This window comes from Schistocerca serialis, unplaced genomic scaffold (genome assembly GCF_023864345.2).
Source record: "Schistocerca serialis cubense isolate TAMUIC-IGC-003099 unplaced genomic scaffold, iqSchSeri2.2 HiC_scaffold_1343, whole genome shotgun sequence".
NCBI lineage: Eukaryota > Metazoa > Arthropoda > Insecta > Orthoptera > Acrididae > Schistocerca > Schistocerca serialis.
Window position 1 is genome coordinate 3,523,903 of NW_026047562.1, and position 22,311 is coordinate 3,546,213.

The following is a 22,311-nucleotide window of genomic DNA, read 5'->3' on the forward strand; positions in this document are numbered from 1 at the left end:
AATCGTTTATATAAATAAGGAACAGCACTACCTTGGGAAACGCTGGAAATGATTTCCGTTTCACTCAATGATTTTCCTGAATTACTACGAACTTTGAACAGTGTGACAGGAATCTTTGTAAAAGCTCTGCATTTACTGACAAACAGTCCATTGCTAAGAAACACAACTTCTCTCTCTGTCGAGCTTGTGTTTGTCATGGAATATGAAGTATTCATACAACTTACAAGAATGCAGCCGACATCTTTCATAATCTTGTGTATTTCAAAACTAAAAGCCCAATCTCTTTGAAGGCCAAACGCCAGAATATCGGTGGTTGTCTAGCACATCACCCAACTCCATTAGCGTTTGTTGTTTGAACCAGTCCCCTACATTGCCTGATTACTGGAAACTATTTTCTGGCAGCATGTGTGGTCCTATCTTAGATTAGTGTAAACTGCACCATACTCAAATTACTGCCATATCAGCTGTGCCAGGGCTAGCAGCGTATTTAGCATTAAATTCAGCTAGAATTTGCATATCGAAATGCTCTAAGACCCCCTTTCCTAACTCCGACTTTTTCTGTCGCACATGGATTAAAAAAAGAAACGCAAACTGATTGTTATCGACCCTGCAAGTGGAGTAGAGAAGAATTTGGCACCTGCAATAATTTAATTTGATAAAAATTAATTTGACAGTGGAAAGTTTAATTAATGTCATGACAGATGAAAGGGTTGCTCTACCTAACTACAGAATGAAAGTTCTGTTCAAGATAGCAATTGGATTTATTCTGACTAAATTCAAAATGAAAAACATATGAAACATTTACAATACGTCAATTTGATACACAGATAATTGCTGTGAAGGTGAAGTTCTCCATAAACTAGCTTGTGACATTTATGGTCAAGTGGTACGCGGAGCCAATAACATGCAACTCAAATCTTAAGAAAAACACCCAGTAAGCAGAACGTTAATTGCACTACAACGGTAGTGAGAACTTAGGCAATGAAAACCCAAGACAGAACCAAGATAGAAAGAATGGAAACAGGCGCTCTCCGCTGAGCTCTGATTATCACATAGCAGAATTCCCTAATCTGCTGGTGCTGCAGAAATACATCACCAGGCTGTCTTCTTTACTGCAAGAACACGATCTGACGTACCGGAGGCGATGGCTGGTTGCTTCGACGTCCCGTCATGGTGATGATAATGTCACGAGTTTAGCCCGATACTAATTAGCTTGGCCTGGTTGTTCCAGACTAAAGACTTCCTAGCAGTTTAAATGCGTCTCTCAGGGAGACAAAGAAGGCTCGCCACACAATCACTGACGGCACAGTGATTGATTTTAACAAGCAAAGTCACACAGTAACTCCGATACAGTCAACTTTAGCAAAAACTGCTCAAGACCGACCACATAGGCCACTAACGCACAATGCTCAATTGCCAACTGTACTCGGAAAGTTATGTTGAAGTCGAAACTTCAGAAACTTCGTCAAACAGGTACAATTAAGTGAAAGTATATTAGACACCCAACGGGGGAGTCAGGTTGTCCAGAGCAGTGAGAGCTCAGCCTTGTAACCTACTCAGACCAAAAGGCGAGGCTCTACCCCACCAAGAGCACCAGTACAAACCGCGCACAGAACATTACCGCCCCCATCACAGTGGCCGTGGATAAACGTGCCAATCAACAACTCGAAAACCGGTGTAAAATTCCACTCTATTGCCAAAGCACTGCTATTCCACCAATGGAGAATCTTGGCGCCAATTTCTGCGCCGATTTTGCTACGTTACGGAGCTATCCCCTGATCAAGCCAATCGCAGTTATGATTTAGCAGAAAACGCGCTAATTTGCCCGCCAAGACTGCCTGGGAACACGAGTCATTCCCGCGCCTCGCTCGTAGCCCTTCACTAAGTTTCTGCGAAGTTACGGAATCTCTGACCCCAGCCACTCCTTCGGGCCCCTGTGGGCTTGTCGCCGCCGCTCTTATGACAATGTCGGCGTCTGGACAGCATCGACTCGGCTCCCTCACACCTGTCGGCATAACCCTGTCAAGATCAGCAGAACCCATCTGTCACCGGACCACCCGGGCGACGACAGACGCTGCGTGGGAAGTCCGCGTGGGAAGGAATAGCAACTTTTCACTGCATGCAATTAGCGAGGAAGATATTCATATCCTCTGCGTTCTCAATACTAGCCTCGTAATGACCATACTCGGCTCTTCCCCAAATCGAATTACTCAGAGTAAGATATAGAGATAAGAGGGGGCAAGTCACTCTGTGCATCGTAAAGGCATGCCACCTCTCAACTCTTGAAGACACACGCCAACAGTCCCGCGAGAGCCTGCTTAGAAGATTTCACAGACGACCGTCAAGTGACAATTGCAGAGACACTATTCGGCCATTACACGCCGCTGCCGTAACGGCCGTCGGTACAGAATCGGGCTGAGCACAGCACTGCAGCACAGAGGCGTCTGAGCAAACACTCTGCCTGCACTCCATCCAGCACGCGCGACTGGAACGGGAAAAAATTCTGAGAGGTGTTACAGTGCAAAGGACCCTCTACCATGCACTTCTCAGTGGTTTCCAGGGTTTGTACATCGATACAGATACAGATGTGATGGTGAACACTCGGTGTTAATATCTCAAGTTTGTCGCTGTCCTGACGTCACAAATGTCTACAATGTCGAGAGGCACGCAGCGATCTGCAGAACAGCCCGCATAGGGCTTTTGTAGACCGACTTTTTGTCGTCTGCGTATCGTTTCAGTTGCTGGCATCATGTGTGATGAAACTGCTGGACGACACACGTAAGCAAATGTGAAAATACTAACTAAAGTGTAGGGAACAGTTAATGTTCGCAAGACTTCTGACGTTTTCCTACATTTTCTACTTGACTTAACTAATAGCAACAATTAGTACTAGTGTTTAAGACAAACTCATTTACAGTACTGTTATCAATGGAATACCGAGGCATAACTAACAAAAAGGCTTTACATTTTCTGACATCTGAGATGCCACACAGAACAGATTTCTCAACAATAGTTTCACCCTAGGCATCAGCTATTGTCTTAGCGTCGACTGAGTACACAGAAATTCGCCGAATTCATTACGTCTCCATGTGTGTAAAAAATGTCGCAGATATCGACTTCCTCTCTGGCAGCACGACGGCATTAATATAGTCTCGAAAAAGAAATGCGGTGGAGTATTTCGCCCTAATATGGATTTGTTACTCAAATGTGACCCGGCAAGAACACGGACAGCGTCTGGCGCAAGAATGTCGTACTCCGTTCCCAGTTGTAACGGAATTCTCGGCACACAGCTGTTTTCGCTCCAGTTTATAAACACAGCCTCGTTTTAAGTACTCGATTATCTGATAGTGACAAATTACAGATTAGTGAAAGGGAAACAACTGTGATATCCCTGTTCATTTGGCGAAGGCTTTTCCTTTTCTGTTGACAGATCAGGAAATTGTGTTTTCTGCGGCTACAGGGAGAGAAAATAATGCGCTTTTAGTCTATTCCCGAAGCACTGAAATTTAAAGACAGAACATTTAAAAGCGCTGGTCAGCTCGCTTCATCGCCTCGTCAGTAAAGGCGACCTCATTTAATAGCGTCTCTGGTTTGGAAACGGAGATCAGCCGTTGGCAAAGTTTGCTGCCGTTACTGACTACAGATGCGTCCTTAGTTCCCAGAAATAGCAGAACACACAGCGAGAGCTGAATGACATACATAAAAAAAGAATGAGGCGTCTTTAAATAGGGTGAAATCAAGCATTTATTTTCTTTCCCGTCTCAATACATGCCTACGGCACAAGAGTAACGTAATCTGTGTCGCGTTGTGGTGTTCGTGGAAAAGCAGTTACGCACAATTTGCCGAAACAAACAAGTGCTATCAGTTCCTTATGGCCAGAAGACAACGTAGCTTCATATATTGCCAGCCTTAACTACACTGAAAGCTGCTAAGTATTACCTTCAGAACGATATGTGGATAACTTCCAGAGCTTTAATAATAACTGGGAGTTTCGATGTTTACATTGAAGCACAGGTGCGAATCAAACAAGATTTCTAGTATGCGTCATTCACAGAACTTTTCTGACTGCCAGAGATGACTTCACGGTTCTGCATCATGGAACGAGGCCTGCCGCGACGTGCATACAATCATATGTGCAAACTGTGTGAAGTAGGTCGCCAGTGATCTTTGACGGCGGTATGTTGCCGGCACTGCTTAAGATGCAAGTGCTTACCAACCATCACGAACACACGGGAAACAAAAGTCGTTACAGTTTCCCGGTGACGAAACACTAACGAATATTTGGACATTCTCTTTGAAAAGAGAGAATTTTAAGCGAAATTGCTGCACAAGTTACGCAGCAAACGTGTTTCATTAGCCTTGCGCGGGTTGATGGTAGGGATGTACGTCGATACTCAGATCTAAAAGTCTACCAATCGCGAAAATTTTCAGACGACCGAACATTAATCTCTAACTTACCATGCGAGTTTCCTCCACGATTAAGGTTTTCTGCCATATCACGCTCCATACCTCGATATTGTGCCGGTATCTGTACCGGATTAAGCAGAAGTCATAGCCTCTTAATGTGTGTAAAAATCGTACATTACCGATGTTATCCCCTAAAGCATAATAAAACATATCACACGTATTGCTGAGGGGACCTCTCGAAAACTATATGCTTCCCGCCAAATCAATATTTGTTATTCTGGTCGTGTGGGAGCGTTCAACTAAATGAATCATAGTCCACCATGAACAGGAGTTCATCGAATAACTGTAATACGGTCGTTTGTGAAAATTAAGATTTGTTAGTACAGTGTTTGAAACGTTTGCTGTCGCTCAACATGGCCAAACGTAAGAAAGATATAAAGCGCGTTAAGATTGCGAGTTTTGGGGAAATTAGTGTAACTGAATTACTAGACGTGTAACGTCAATACAACAAGGAGATCAGCTGCTGAACTCTGTGCTTGGTTCCAGCTATAGATGAGATACAACTGTGTCTAATTCACTCCGTTTCAAACGTCCACACGGCAGGGAGAATGGGATGCGCCGTCTATATGTGTATCCCTGTGGTCGAGGGTATGAAGCATGGTGTGAGTCCAAAGTTTTACGCAGGCCAACGAGCGGGGTATAACGCAGTCAGGCACCGCCGACTAAAGCTTTGGTTGCCTTCGTTTTCGCGATCGGCTCTGCCCAGCAACACGGAGAAAGAATGTGGATGACACCAGTTTTTTGTTTTAATCTTCTGCCGCCATAAGAACGAATTAATGTCTGACTTGAATGTAGTCTTTGTCCTGACGTACGCAGTGTGTGAGGGTCCTGGAGAGATTTTTCTTTATCTGTGGAAAGAGAGAAACTAGAGCTGCACACATTGCTAGGAAGTAAGACAGTTTCTGACACTGCGTTTAAATTCCGCTTCAATATAAAACAGACGATGCTGACAACTTTTTTATTACATCCTCACAAACGATGGCTGGTGGCAATATATGCGCCAGTTCTCCGTATATGATTAAGATTTCGCCTTGACTGAGGAGGAATCTTTCTAGCCGTTACAGGTCTTCAAAACAGTGGAGTGTAAATACGTTACACCCCTTAACGCAAAACATGTGTGACCCAGGTTAGCATAATAAAAGTATAACACGCTTTAACTGGCTCGGGTGAAAATGTTTTGACGGTGTCCACTGTCGATCTCTGTACGAGTTTACTGGACAATCTCCTCACACAGCCTCCTTCTAGTCACGAGTTGAGGCTAACATCAGCTGATGCCGTCTGTGGCAGAAGGGCAGCCGCGAACGCGCGGAGTGTGAAGCAGCAGTGTCCGGGTGCGTTACACGGTGCAGCTGGCCGGCGACTAGGAGTGTGATTCATACGTGGGAATGGACACGCATCTCGTAAATGGCGGGCTGCGCGATACTTTCCCATTTTCATTTACGTCACAAAACCGCTATTACTCGCGAAAGAGTTAACCCGCCAGCATGTCGGAGCGCTAGCGACAACAATCAGTCGCTATGGCGAGACCTACTACTATCGGCTGCGGGAAACAGAGAACTGGTGGAAAAATAAATTCGGAATTCTACATTACTACGATCCGCATTTATGTCTGAATGTGCTCAAACCAGTACAGTGTCGTTACGCGCATCTGAAGCTGCTTTGGCCACTGTGCGTCGCTTGCTGTTACGTGGCGGAGCACAGGCGGACGACTCGACCGGATTCGTCTGGGGATTTATCTGTAACGCACTTAAAAAGAAATCACCGAAGCCAGTCTGTTCACATTGCGCCGTTGGTTTTCATGGTTGGCTGTTGGGAGTATTCCCGTGAGCAACAGCGAGTGTTCGAGTTGGCGAAAGTTTGGCCACCATCCGGTGGAGTTTAACTGTATTTTGGTTATTTGAAGTCCAAGTGCACCAGCGGTATTTTCTGCCTCGTGTCCGTTAGCGCTGCGGTTATCTGCCCTGGTCGCTGACGTAAAATTCAGGCAGTGTCCAACACGTGTGTGTAGTTTTGACAGCTTGTGCATACTTGGTTCTGGGCGGCTACGCCTTTTACGTTTCGGCATTGGAGTTCCTTGTGTACTGGTCGGGTGGAAAGCAAGTCGCTTTGTCGGTGGGTCCATAGATCGTCTCTTGGTCGGGTTGCCGTCGGATCAGATATGGTTGGGCCGACTACCTGTCTCCCCTATGCGGACGTTAATATTTCAAGTGCAGACCGACCCCTGGAAACTTCTGAGCGCCACTGGCTGTATTGCCTTTTCTTATTGGTGTTTGATTGTGTATTGCAACGGCTCATAGCCAATTGTTCGAATTTGTATGCTTTTAGTTGGGTTTTAAATAATGCACCTTCAGCCGTTTTAAAATTCAAAGTTCCTCACTTGTCAAGTCTGGCATTGTTTGGGCCTTCAGCCTCATTTAAATTTCTATTTTTTTTTTTTTTTTTTTTGGATAAAGCTTTGGGCCTTCTGCCTTTTGAAAATTCATTATAGTTGTGTTTTTCAGTCATGGGCTTTCAGCCGTCTTAAAATTTAAATTCCTTGCTTTTTAAGTCATAGATTGTTTGGGCCTAATCTCATGTAAAATATTTTTTTCTGGATACAGCTTTGGGCCTTCTGCCTTTTGAAAATTCATTGTAGTTCTCTTTTCCAGTCATGGGCCTTGCGCTGTCTTAAAATTTAAATTCCTTACTTGTTAAATCATACATTGCTTTGACCTTCAGCCTTCTTTTTTAAAATTATCTAAGGATAAAGCTTTGGACTTTCTGCCTTTGAAAATTTATTGTAGCTGTGTTTTTAAATCCTGGGCCTTCAGCCGTTTTAAAAATTAAAGAGATTGAGCCCTTAAACCATAAGACTGTGTGACATATTCGGGCGATAGTTAAGCTCGAAAATTTGCGCTCTGATGTTGTTGTTGTTGTTGTTGTGGTCTTCAGTCCTGAGACTGGTTTGATGCAGCTCTCCATGCTACTCTATCCTGTGCAAGCTTCTTCATCTCCCAGTACCTACTGCAGCCTACATCCTTCTGAATCTGCTTAGTGTATTCATCTCTTGGTCTCCCTCTACGATTTTTACCCTCCACACTGCCCTCCAATACTAAATTGGTGATCCCTTGATGCCTCAGAACATGTCCTACAAATCGATCCCTTCTTCTAGTCAAGTTGTGCCGCAAACTCCGCTTCTCCCCAATTCTATTCAATACCTCCTCATTAGTTGTCATCTATGCATCTAATCGTCAGCATTCTTCTGTAGCACCACATTTCGAAAGCTTCTATTGTCTTCTTGTCTAAACTATTTATCGCCCATGTTTCACTTCCACACATGGCTACACTCCATACAAATACTTTGAGAAACGACTTCCTGACACTTAAATCTATACTCGATGTTAACAAATTTCTCTTCTTCAGAAACGCAACTAAATAAGGTTATATGTGTTCGAGTGTAACTCACAGTCGCTCATTGTTGGCCCCTTACCACACAATTCCTACTACGTGTCCTGTCCTGCGGATTTAACTAGGCGTTTCGGGACACATTGGCACTAAGTAAAACAGTTTCTCTGTCTGAGTTTAAATTTTGCAGTGATACAAAACAGACGATGCAGCCAATTTTTTTTGTACATCTTCACAAGCGATGGCTGGTGACAACATATCCCCTAATGATTAAGATATCGCCTCGATTCGAGAGGAATTTTTCTGTCCGTTATGCGTCTTCAGTGTAGTGTGTAAATACGTTACACCCCACATCGCTTCGCATACCCCCCACAGGCCGTGTCATCCAGGTGAGCATAGCAAAACAGCATCACATTCGTTAATTGGGTTTATAATATAAACTGATTTTAATAGGCGTTTTGAGTGTATTTTTTGACGATTTCTATAAGTGTTTTCCGAAAGATTTTCTCATCTAATCGCCTCCTTCTCAGGAGTGTAGCATAACAATAGGTGGAGGCAGCTGTGACAGAAGGCCATCCATGAATGTGCGGAGTTGGAAGCAGCACTGTCCGGGTGCATTACTGTGGTGCAAGTGGCCGGCGACTTGCAGTGTGGGAACGGACAAGGATTTCGCAATTCGATGGATACGCGAGGTTCTGCTGCGGGTACATTTTAAAAATTACACTACTGGCCATTAAAATTGCTACACCAAGAAGAAATGCAGATTATTAACGGATATTCGTTGGACAAATATATTATACTAGAACTGACATGTGATTACTTTTTCACGCAATTTGGGTGCGTAGATCCTGAGAAACCAGTACCCAGAACAACCACCTCTGGCCGTAATAACGGCCTTGATACGCCTGGGCATTGAGTCAAACAGAGCTTGGATGGCGTGTACAGGTACAGCTGCCCATGCAGCTTCAACACGATACCACAGTTCATCAAGAGTAGTGACTGTCGTATTGTGACGAGCCGGCTGCTCGGCCACCATTGACCATTCAATTGGTGAGACATCTGCAGAATGTGCTGGCGAACGCAACAGTCGTACATTTTCTGTATCCAGAAAGGCCCCTACAGGACCTGGTGCATTATCCTACTGATATGTATGGTTTCGCAGGGATTGAATGAAGGGTAGAGCCACGGGTTGTAACACATCTGAAATGCAACGTCCACTGTTCAAAGTGCCGTCAATACGATAAACCGCAATCGCGATAGGTTACAATCCGACCTTAATCAAAGTCGGAAACGTGATGGTACGCATTTCTCCTCCTTACAAGAGGCATCACAACAACATTTCACCAGGCAACGCCGGTCAACTGCTGTTTGTGTACGAGAAAGCGGTTGGAACTTTCCTGATGTCAGCACGTTGTAGGTGTCGCCAAGGGCGCCAACCTTGTGTGAATGCTCTGAGAAGCTAATCATTTGCATATCACAGCATCTTCTTTCTGTCGGTTAAATTTCGCGTCTGTAGCACATCTTCGTGGTGTAACAATTTTAATGGCCAATACTGTAAGTCGCTGCGTCAGGTTGGGACTCACTCTCATTTCGATGGTGAACGTTTGGATGTAAATTTTTTCCCATTTTCACTTAGTTCAGAAAACCGCCATTACTCGCGGGAGAGTTGAAACTGCCAACATTCCGCGGCGCCAGCACCAGCAATCAGTCGCTGGGGCAGCGACAAATCTCCGTCGGCTGCAGGAGACGGAAAAATGAAAGGGAAAATAAACTCAGCTTCTACATCACTACTATCCGCATTCGTGATTAACGTCTAAATTTGCTCACAATCAGTAGAGAATAGTTATGCCGATCTGGTGCCGCTGTCGTGATTTTGTGTGCGGCGTGCTGTGCTGGCGTTGCAGGGTCGTGGCGGAATATGGGCGGGCGACCGGGCTGGGAGCCACTCAGTGACATGTGTGCGTGGCGAACGCAAAAAATGAAAAATTTAAGCTGTGCTGATTGAGTGAAGTTTGCCTTGCAGGATCGTTATACAGGCTGCGTAAAAACAATTTGAGCGAAAGTGTAGCGTGGAGAGGCAGCGCGGAACATAGGACTTTGTCTGTGGGAACTATGGATCGCAACTGCGTATTTTCAGCGATGCAGGAACGTAATTCAGATCTGACATGCGGACGTCTTTGCTCTAAATGATGGATAATTTACCGAAAATGTGTACGTAAACAGGCTGTTTGGACTAACCAATGGTCACAATGAGAACAAGATCAATGCATCACTTACACGTGTACCGTACTTAACTGACGTATCAGACAGCGCGGTCAAAATGAATGAAAAACAAGCCTCCACGTAATTAACCAAAGTGTGTCTATCATATGTTCAAATAGACCACCGTTTTCACGTTGTTATAGCGCCGTGCATATTCAGTTGCGACCTCACCTTGCAATACTGAAATTCCTTCATCTGATGCTGTCTGTCTGCTCTACAGTTTTGGTCAAATTGTTTCTCCGCACCCTGTTTGTACCAGAAGCGACACGACAGAATGGTGATCGAATTCTCCGGAGTACAACACACTTAGTCTTTGGTAGAAAGTGGTAAAAACCGCAAAATGACGGAATGTGTCGGTAGCGATTGATAACTTAAAAATTCAGTTGACGGCAACCGCGTAAAAGGAAATGCGACACACTTTACATCCTACGAAGTAGGATGTAAAGTACGTTCCTTGATTACAAAAAGTCCTCTAATGACGTGGTAAGTATGTAAATGTGTTGACAAGAGTGTCGGCCACCCTTTTGTGGGGCAACGTATCAGACCCTACAGCAGGGTAACGCAGATCGTTTTCCCTTCTACTGTTGTACTTGTCAATCTCTGTGTTACTCCCAGAGAAAGCTGCATTGTTGGCAATAAAGTTTACAAGTGAACAGATGTACTGTGAGGCAGTGGTTAACATTCCCGGCTGCTTAACGAGATGGTTGCAAAATGTACATGCATGACCATAATTCTAATTACTTTTTTATGCGACGAACACTTTTCGGTTAAATGAGAAGTTGTCGCAGGACATTATCCGATGAGGCATCAGTGAGTGAAAATATGGAAATATGCAACTCGCTAGCTTCGGCCAGTTAGCACTCTTCTAACAGCAGCTCGGTTTATCAGTTCTTTGCCGTACATTTCCGACCACTGGTGACCAGTTTGCCACTTGTGGATCACATCTCTAGGTCTGTAGTGTACATCTTGCCGAGAAGTTACATAACTTTTTACTCATTTTTGCTTTGGGAAGAGTACCTAACTCAATCAATTTTACATTCCAAATACTTTATGTTGTACACTGGCGCCCAGAATTAAAGCAACAAAGCGCTGTTTCCCCGTGTTGTGTCTAATTCATAGTATATTCATACAAAATGTCTACAGATGTCCGTACAATAGTGTTCTGCACGGAACATGGCACCCTGGTCAGTGGACAACGATGACGTCAGGGTAGTGTTTGTCGGGTAGTCCTACATCCGTAATCGCCGTGTGTACAGTCACAGACGGTGCAGTACGGCACAGAGAAGGCGCCTGCCAGACTCTCTGCCGTGGTGGGCCATAAGGACGGAAGTGAGATGTGACACGGAGGCTTAATGTAATCGTTCTGTTGTTTCTCGGATGTGGCGACAATTTATAGAGTCCGAAACAGATCCCGAAGGTCAAGGCAGTGTCGTCGACGTGTGATATGAAAAAGAGAGCACCGTTTTTTGGCCGTAAGGGCACGACGGTAGCGCCTCAGCACTGCACGACAGCTGGCGCCTGACTCTGCAGCGTCCACTGGGCGTGTTGTATCGACGCAAACGGCGTACAGGAGGCTGTCGGAGACCTGCTGTACATGTACCTCTGGTACGTCTCCACAGGAGGGAGTGTCTACAGTGGAGCTGTCAACATTCCACCTGGAGTGTCTAGAGTGGAGCTGTCAACATGCCACCTGGGCGGTCGAACAGTTGGGCCGACGTTCTTTTCCCAGATGAGTCCCCATTTGGTCTGCAGAGTGATCCTCGACGCATTCGCATGTAGAGGGAACGTGGAACACGATTTCTCAATCCAAACACTGTGCAAGGAGACTGATATCGAGGATCCCGGGCAGGGATTCTGGCGACCACTCGAACACCTCTTCATGTAATTGTACCAGTGAATTGGCGAGGTTTAACCGCTGCCAGGTATCGAGGCGAGATCTCGGGACCTGATGTGCGGCTGTAGCGAGGAGAGATGGACCCAGACTTTGTACTGATGGACGACAGTGCTCGACCTCATAGAGCAGAAGCGTTTCACGTTTTCTTGGAAATCGGAGACCGTGCATGGCGTGGCCTGCTCATTCTGCCGATTTGAATCCCATAGAGCGTGTCTGGGACGCCCTGGGGAGACGGGTTGCATCGCGTCATCATCCACGAACCACTCTGCAGGACTTGCGAGCAGCTCTGCAGGAACTGTGGGCGTTATCGCCTCAACAAGAGGTTGATAACATCACTCACAGCACGCCCCGCCGTTGTCGGGGCTGTACTGCTGCCAGAGGTGGTCACACCCCGTGCTGAGCACAGTAACCAGTCGTCGCAGTGCGTGTGTGGAGATACACTGAGTTGTAAGAAAAGGAACAACGGTTATGCATGGTCCAGTTGTTTACATTCTGTGTTCTTTACATTGTTTGCATTTTACTAACGCCCGTTTACACTATTTTGTGGCAAAATAGATGCAACCTCGCAAAATACCCAACTGTTGCTTCACTTTTGGCCAGCAGGGTATTTGCAGTTTGTACTATCACATTGTGAAGTGTGGTGTTCAGTTGTGACAGTCAGAGAGCAGACATGTTTACACTGAGTGGGCCTCCTGGCTTGATGAGTGGTACCCTGAGGAGCTGCTGTGTGATGGACTGAAGTGGATGTAGCTCTTAGAGCGAATTTTTCAGGCTGCAGTGGAGTGTGCGCTGATGTGGAACTTTGTGGCAGATTAAAAAACTGTGTGCAGACTGGGACGTCTGCATTTCTCTGGCAAATGCTCTACAAACTGAGCTACCCGGCCACGTCCTGTGACCCGTGTTCAGGGCCTAGCGTGCCCCCTGATTTCCAAACACTCCACTGCCAACTGAAACATTCATTCCCGAAATGATCTCCTGCCTTGGCTGAGCCGAGTCTCTGCAATCTTTCAGGAGTGCTAGTCCTGCAAGTTTCACATGAGGATATATGTGGAGTTTGAATGGTAGGAGATTTACTGGTGAAAGTAAGGCTGTGACGACTGGCTGTGAGCCATTCTTGGATAGCTCAGTAGGTAGAACACCTGTCTGTAAGCGGCACAGCTCCCTGGTTTGAGTCCCAGTTCGGCACATTGTTTTACTGATTTCTGAGAACATTTCTCGTGGAGAACAGTGGTCTGGCAGAAAGTAAAACTGACACGGAAGACAACAGTCTTTCGCGGTGGGGAAACTTCCAGAACAGCTCTAACCTCTATGGATTAGTATTGTAAGGTAATAATGGTTCGTGCAAGTCCGCACCGAAGCTCAATACGGATGAAATCATTGTCGTCCTTCACTACTGAACGTAAGCCGCTCACATTCTATTATCTGTTAAGTGGTATCACCATCAACCGAACCATATTAGAGTATAAATGGTACACGGAATTGCTGCTAGGTACACGATCGCAGAGCTTAAACTGTCTTCGTTTACCTGTATGCAAACATTTTTCGATTGCTTTTAATTAAATTTGTGACTGCAGATCTTCACTGAAATGTCAGCAAGATCAGGTGGAATGTTACAGTGTGCGCTCTCCCCTGCATGATTTTTACTATTTTTTTATGTACTGATAAGGGAATATTTTCTGTATTGTCAATGCCAGCGTTTAAAATTTATGCAGTGTTTCCCTGCCTCCCCCCCCCCCCCCCCCCCTCCTCATCTCAACAGGATTGCGTATGAAGGAAGACTTCGCTAGTCTCACTAAGCATTTGTTTCACATTTGCAAGAACACTGGTAATTTATGTGTATATATGTGGAAATAACCGTGTCTTCCAGTGCCGTGAAAACATTGCCGTAGCCTCACATTGAGGTGGTGAATAGCACAGTTAAACCTAAATTCAATCTTGTTATTAGCGAGAGATATCATTAAGGAATGTATCTATTGGCATGGAAGTGTAAAAATCGCTAGGTCCTTAATGAAGGTTGTGTCAAATGTCTGATTATCCAGCCAAATGCAAAATATTCTTCCAAGTACTTAACAACAACTTTTCTTTTCCTGCATCAAAAAACCTTTATAGCAAATTACATGTTGTACCACCGTTGCTAACCTGTTCATGTACGCTGTACATATGTGTTTAATGTAACAAACTTGCAGGAGGATGATACAGTTATTTAATCATCAATTTTAGTGGGACATCGATATGCCATTTTCTTCATTTATTGTAATGTATGAAAATGTGTTTCTTTGCTTAAGTGTGAGTATATTGTGTGTGTGTGTGTGTGTGTGTGTGTGTGTGTGTGTGTGTGTGTGTGTGTGTGTGTGTGTGCATATGAGAGAGAGAGACATAGACAGAGAGAGAGAGATAGAGAGAGAGATAGACAGAGAGATAGATAGATAGAGAGAGAGAGAGAGAGAGAGAGAGAGAGAGAGAGATAGAGAGAGAGAGAGAGAGAGAGAGAGACAGTAATGGTACTAATTCAATGTTTCCCATTTTGCTCTAATTTTTAATGATCAGTTCAAAATGGTTGCAATGGCTCTAAGCACTATGGGACTTAACATGTGAGGTCATCAGTCCCCTAGACCTAGAAGTACTTAAACCCAACTATCCTAAGGACATCAGACACATCCATGCCCGAGGCAGGATTCGAACCTGCGACCGTAGCAGCAGCGCGGTTCCGGACTGAAGAGCCTAGAGCCGCTCGGCCACTACGGCCGGCGAAGAACGAGTAACAGATAGCATCAGCTTGCGTATGGAAAGGCAGAAGACACATGTAGGCAGTGACAAGTTATGTGGCTTTAAAGGTAAAATTGTCGATGGTATTAAAAATATAAATAATGGAACATAATAATAACAAAGTGCTGCTTACTTTGTAGCAATGTGTGTTACTCATCACATTCACATCAGTCGTCCCATTCGTTGCAGGTGGGTCCAGAATGGAGCCATCGAGTAATTCTGATGCTCGCTGTATCTAAAAAAGTGTTTTGTCATCAGTTACAACATCGCTCCTCGTCGTCATTTACACATTTATCTTCTGCGAATTGGGTCTTCCTATGCGCCACTTACACCGGATCGTAAGAAAGCAAATACGAACGTAAAAGCATCTGCTGACAGTTCCCAACTGTTTGCTTGTATCCGTGAACGTTTGTATACACTCAAGGCAATAGAAGAGAACACGATAAAATAAGCATATATATACACTTTCACCGACTCCCACACAGATTTGACTCAATTGTTACAGCTCTGGTATAAAACTCTGGTATTCACGTAGGATTATTCCGCATGCTGGGTGTGTTGTTCTACGTCAAGCAAACTAAATGTAATAGGAAAATAAAAATGTATTATTGGATGTCTCAATTTTTATGCAAGTGTGCAGCACTTTTCACTAAACTGCAGCTTCCTTCCTCGTTCTCACTATTGCAAAGTCTTGCAACTACGTCAGTTGACACTTTAGCTTCTCGTTACAACTAATGAGAAAATTTGAAAGTGGAACACTAATTTCTGATGAGCGACATAACCTGAAGAACAGATAGAATTTACACACTGCAACTGGAGAAATTTATGCCAGCTTCTGTGCCTCAAATAGTTCCTGTCGCCTGCAGTGACATATGCAAAGCACAGATTTCATTAAGGTACGCGTAAGGAAGATAATGCCAGTCAAGTACAGTAACTGAAATGTGAAATGCACATAAAACCTCTCAATAAGGCTATTTGACAAAACTTACCGCACTGTCGATGGAGCACAAGGCGTGAAACGTCATCCATAGAATGAGATGTTGCTCATCCTCGATAGTCATTGTCTAATGAAAGACGTTCGTGGGTTAAGGTAGTTGGTAAGCAGGCAGCGTTCCACTTTCGGGGGCTTATCTGACGCTTTGTGCAGATCGTGGTCGTGGCGATACTGTGCTGCCAGCGATGCGGGCCGCGGACGGCTCCTCTACCTGCTGGGCGGAGTCGTTTGCCGTGTGAGGCTGTGAGGAAGAGCCGTGGAGTGCACATGAGCTCCGTGATGCTGGAGGAACTGTCGTGGAACTCATGTTCTGTTTTTGTTACACTATTGTTTTGGGTCTCGTGTGAGACTGACGCATGAGAGCGTCCAGCTGGAATATAACGTGTAGCCGATTCATTAAGAGAAGTTAGAGTTGTACGTTGTAGGAAATACATTGAGATGAACTTCTGTGAGAGTGTTATTCCAACGGAACGAGAAAAGTCTCTTTTGGCATGTTCAGTACAGTGGATTGAAGTTCACAGGGGAGAAGCTGTGTCACGGTTCACGGGTGCTGAGCAGCAGCACCACTGCAGCATTGGTGTTACACGGCGACACCGAGAGGAGCACGACACCCAGTCAGGTACGGAGACTGCGGGTCTACGACTTGTGGACTGTTTCAGTGGCCTGTTCCTAACACCACCATTAGGGACATAAAAACCAAGCAAACATTCAAAGCAGGCATAACATGACCGAAGGAAAAAATATTTTGAGGTATTTGGTTACGACATCAAAAGCGTATAAAACCGGTGACACACCCATTACGTAACTACAGCTGATTTGAACACAGGCCACGAGACTGATAAACTTCTTTACAAATTTTTAATTTTGAATTACTCAGCACTACACATTTTTGTTTTTGTAGACTTGCAGGAATATTTATTGTGCTGTTCCTCTTTAATAATAAAAAAAAAAATACGAAAGCTTGCGGTTCTTCAGACTGTTCTCTCCTAACAGGATGCATCTAATGAATTTATAATCTTTGCTATGTCTCTGGTTGGGCTTTTTAGTGTTCCGACTGTTTTCTGTTGAGCATGTTTCCCTTATACAGTAGTGTTACATTATCGTCTGACCACTCCACAGCTCACACGAGAAATCTTCAACAATAAAAGTAGTTTGTGTGCAAAACAGCACGCAAACGCAAGTGCAAGTCAAACAATGGTATGAAACTTCCGTGGCAGATTAAAACTGTGTGCTGGGCCGAGAGTTGAACGTGGGTGCTCTGCCTTCCTCAGGCTGGGTCTCTATTGACTGAGCTACCCAAGCATGACGCGTGATCCGTCCTCACAGCTTTACTTCCACCAGTGCCTCATCTCCTACCTTCCAAACTCAACAGCTCTGCTGTGAAACTTGCATGACTAGCTCTCCTAGGAGAAACGATATTGCACAGACATGGCTTAGCTACAGTGTGGAGGAAGTTGTCAGAATGAATTTTCACTCTGCATAGGAGTACGCCATATTCAACCCGCCAGGGCAGCCGAGAGCGCTGACGCTCTGCTTCCTAGGCTCGGGTAGGCCCGCCAGCCTCGGATCGAATCCGACCAGCGGCTTAACAACGAGGACCAGTGTGCTGGCCGGCTTGAATGTGGTCTAGGCGGTTTTCCACATCCCGCTAGGTGAATACCGGGCTGGTCCCCACGTTCCGCCTCAGTTACACGGTTCACAGACATCTCAACACGTTGGCACTATTCCACGGATTACACTAGACGCAGACGGTTGTGCTACGCTAATTCCTCCCCCGGGGCGGAAGGGGGGGGGGCGGAAGGAAGGGCATCTGGCAACCTCTTGAAATTAACATGCCACATCTGCTTCACCAACAGAGCCCGCCAGTCGGGTTTAATGCTTGGAAAGAGAGACAGTGGAGTACGCCGTGTTACACTATACCCTACCTATCGTACATCTGATTAACACTGTAGTTCACTAAAATTATACAGAAGAAAGAAGCAACAGAAAAACTTTATCCATAGAAGTGTTTGCTAATTTACTGCATTTCGCATCCCCAGACTCGGCGTTTTTGGAGTCGCATTCAGTGTGGTGCACTGGGAAGTCATGTCACAATACGACTGCAAGCATAGTATTTACTCAAACACAGAAGCTGCAGTCTTATCAGGTGCATTATAAATTCTAAAAATAGCAGTGGCTATACCTATTTTGCCTGTAGCGAAAAGTCGGACGACATATGAGCTGCGACCATTTTTGTAAACAAGCGAAGTGGCCTTCCATTTATCTCTACACAGAATTAATCCAGATTCTTTCTGTGTATCAAGTGCAGATTGTTAACCTCCATTTGAGAAGCCTGTACAAAATCTGCCAAACTTCAGAACGGGATTCGACTCTTCCAGCGACGTGATGACATTAAGAATCTGCAGAGGCCTTACTAGCAAACGACACACAGCACCTCAGTGTCACTGTCCGTGTGATTCCTGTACTGCGTATCTGAATGCTGGCTTCTTAGGCATTGCTGTCCTGCGATTATACCTTTACACAGCACCCTGTCTCCCTCCAGTAGCCAACGCACATCACCTGTCTCCTAACTGCAGATGTGTGAGTACTGCCACCTTACAAACTTCGCGTATGTTGTACGAAAACACATAACAATGCAACCTGGCTGATACAGACACTAATGCCGAGAAACCACGAGGAAAGAGAATACATATATGCCTTTCTCCATACCAACTCCCAAATATAAATAAAGAATTCGAACTCAGGATTGCAAACATAAACGAACGCAGTCGGAGAGCCTTAGTGCAGACGCATTCCCAGCTGCTGATTCTCAAACACATCGCTGTGGCAGAACCGACTGGTCAGATGTGTACAGTGACCGTTTCCTGCGAAATACATTAGTAGTTTCTCCGTGAACTCGTCGGGAGTCTACGGAACTGGTGAATAAACCCTCCACTTGTTTACTCAATGCCGATATTCAGCTTGCGTAATTAAACGATCTGAAGAGAGTATTGAGGTGAAGCAAAGTCAGAGCACAGTTTTCAGATTACACTACGAATCGAGTGGATATTCTTTAAAAAAAAAAGAAATACACTGTGGACTATGCATCTGAATGCAGTTTGTTTATTGGCTGATGAATCCATATCAGGTGAGTGAAGCGAGTTAGTCAGCCGGAGTGGCCGAGCGGTTCTAGGCGCTACAGTCTGGAACCGCGCAACCGCTACGGTCGCAGGTTCGAATCCTGCCTCGGGCATGGATGTGTTAGTTAGGTTTAAGTAGTTTTACGTTCTAGGGGACTGATGACCTCAGAAGTTACGTCCCATAGTGCTCAGAGCCATTTGAACCATTTTTTAAGTAAGTTATTTTTTCCCTTAGCTGACCAGAAGACATGGCATTACTTCTTAATTGCTAAATATGAGTAGGAATTTGATGTATAACCTAAATTCCTTCCCCTCTTCTCTCTGTCCATCTCCTACTCCCTCTCTCTTAGTCCATCTGCCACTCCCCCCCCCCCCCCCTCTGTGCATGACCTCCTCTACAAGTCCTCCTCCACCCCCTGTCTATTCCCACTTCTCTGTCCTCTTACCCCTCTCTCTGAGCTCAAGCCTTGTTTATTGTTATTGAGAACAAAACCTCGATTGGGAACTGAAGCCACTTAAAACGAACATGTACGCTAGTTGAGACCATTGGTATACAGTGTGTTAGACACACCTGTTCACATGCTGGATCTGTGAAGACAGTAGCTGTAATGACAGTCTTTGTCATGGTTTTAATTTGTGAGTGGTTAGAATTACAAAGTTAAGGATTCTGTAGTGTTTTCCTAATAATAAGCCGATAAGCCATAAATACCAGTTTCTTGTTTCTGTAAAAACGATGGCGAAGAAGAAAACAAAACTGTACAATACTGTGTACACAATTTGTCTTTGAAATTATACATAAAGAGAAAGAATATACAAGGGAGAAACAATTTGTCTAATGGGTTACACGCCCCCCTATTGTAGTTCAAACTGTGGGAAGGATACCGAAACAACACATTTTCACAGTACAGCACATGATTTTCTTTCACACAGTCGGTTTTAACAGAAAACCTACATGTTGCCATTTAGAAAAATATGTAACCTAAACCTGACAAAATGTTTGTTAGGGGTTAGTATAGAAATTCGAAATAAATCGCTCAAGCACTTTTCGAGGGTTTTGGTAACAAAGTATCCCCTTTTAATGTTCATTAGAGCATTGTGCATAAATTTCAAGTAATTCACTCAGGAACTTTTCCAGGTATTTGGTAAATATATTTATGTATCATATATGTTAAAATTGGTTGTTTGTTAGAGTATCATGTAAATATTTGATGTAATACATTGAAGATTTTTGGCAACAACATGTCCCCTTTATAGATTAAAAGTATATTTGTATGTTATATACGTTAAAAGTATATAGCCTGTGTCCATTCAATAGTTCATGGAAGTATTGTGTAAAACTTTGAACTATATCAATTGAGAACATTTCGAGATGCTTGGTAACCTCCTTTCCCCTGTAAATGTTAGAGGAACATTTATATGTTATAATTGTGAGTGAAGTACATAGTATATATCCAACTAAATGCTGATGAGAGTATCAGGTGCAAATGTGAAGTATATCAGACAAGAGCTTTTAGAGACTTTTAATAAAAACTATTCCTCTTTACATGTTATGTATGTCCAGTATCTGTCTGACCATTCATTAGAGTATCATGTGATAAACAATGACTTGTCCTTGTATAGTAATACAGATTAAAACTTGCGCCAACACCCTCTTAAAATTTCTTTGATGTGTGGTCCTTAAGATGTATTGTGTTCAAACTTTAAAAAAGGGAATAGCAAATTTTTATGCAATACATGGAGAATTTAGATAAAAGTCTTTAATCACAAGATTTGTTGAGTGCTAAATAGTTGTACCGTGTCTGCTTCTGCCCACTGTTACCCCTTATGTCCCTCCTCGCACCGGCCAGCAGCAGTGCCTTCGCTGCATATGCACACCCCCATCTGGCAGCCACATGGAGTGGAGTCTCCCCCGCATCGTGCTGGACATCTACACACGCTGATGCCGCCAGTAGCATCCATACAATGTGCTGCTCGCCACCTCTACATGCAGCCCAGTGCAGAGGCGTCATCCCATCCGAGTCTCTGACGTTGACACCTGCCCCGGCATCAATCAGGCACTTGACAGTTTCTTCGTGGCCATTCATCACTGCTTCATGCAGGGCAGTGTCGCCACTGGGGTCTGTCGCGTTGACTGGCGACCCCGCATCCAGGAGTGCCCGCACTTGGCCGGTCTGACCCTGAGACGCAGCAATGATCAGCCTCCCAGCCAGCATCTGCTTCTGCTCCTCAGTCAGGATCCTGTAAATCACATTATGATTTACATCAGTTTTAGTATAGCAGCAGTGACAAGAACATGACCTCCACAACGTATGTAAAACACACACACACACACACACACACACACACACACACACTCACACTCACACTCACACACACACCCACACTCACACAGAGAGAGGGGGTTCGGAGATCCAAAATGTTACTCTGTGAAAACCTTGTTTGAAATCAGTCATATAGGTAGTCAAGTAATGGCTTGAGTGTCAGAGCCGACAACGAAATGAATGCACTTATCAGCAGGTCGAACTCGTTCAGTCTCTACTAATTCAGTTGTAGGGAGATGAGAAGCCAAGATAATGTGACAGTAGTGTACTGATATTGAGGATGCAAACTGCTTTGGCACAAAGACGTCAAAGACACCTTATTTAATGATACATAAACAGAAAAAAATAATGAATAAATTCTAGTGTCCGATTTCACGCTCTGCTTTGACCTCAGAGTGAGCAGTCAGGACGACGTGGGGTTGGTTGCCCGTAAAGCATCCCATAAATTTTGAATCTCGCAATGTAGTTAGTACAGATAGATTCCCTTCGTATTTGCTGTGTATTTGAGATAGGAGTTTTCTAGACACCAAAGCGTTTGCATATGGTACCTGTAATAAATTGTTGTCTCAGCTGTGATAAGCAGAATGGGCGGGCATCACGTCACGACACGGTGACGTCAGCCCGTATTCACACTGCGCGTCACGTCATGTCACGTCAGTTCCATCTCAGAGCACAGTATCGCAATTGAGGAACTAACAACGACAAAGGTTATTAATGGCCAAAACAATGTTCATAACCTGTGTTCTACATCAGTTTTGTTTGATGAAGTGCTGAGCACTGAAACATTTCAGATCGTCGACCTGTCTGTGCTACGAGAAAGTGGAAGTCTGTTCTGTTATGGTAAAAACTAAATAATTTTTCGTTTTCAGATGTCTGACATTGCTCGTGTAAGAACATCCGAAAGAAAAAACAATGAAGTCGACATGCATCATTTGGAATTTGCCACAAAAACAAAGCATAATAATAACAATAAAGATTACGAAGATACAAAATCACAGTATCCGCTGTTATAAAACGAGTGAGTGCGGTAAAAATAGGTTAATTTACAATGTTAGCAGACGATGATGCTATCAAAACTTTCTTCCCGAGAAACCTAGACTAGCC

General features: G+C 44.4%; 2 protein-coding genes across 2 annotated transcripts in view; both read right to left on the reverse strand.

Moving 5' to 3' along the window:
- The window catches only part of LOC126439769 (ankyrin-1-like), a 434,210-nt gene that overhangs the window by 222,945 nt on the left and 188,954 nt on the right, over positions 1–22,311 (reverse strand). The gene's annotated exons all lie outside the window — the stretch shown is intronic.
- Positions 20,644–21,339, reverse strand: LOC126439770 (protein phosphatase 1 regulatory subunit 12A-like). Its single transcript, XM_050090594.1, has 2 exons — positions 21,275–21,339; positions 20,644–21,124 (listed from the first exon to the last, which is right to left on the reverse strand). Exons 1-2 carry the CDS (start codon positions 21,337–21,339, stop codon positions 20,644–20,646), a joined length of 546 nt encoding a protein of 181 aa, XP_049946551.1.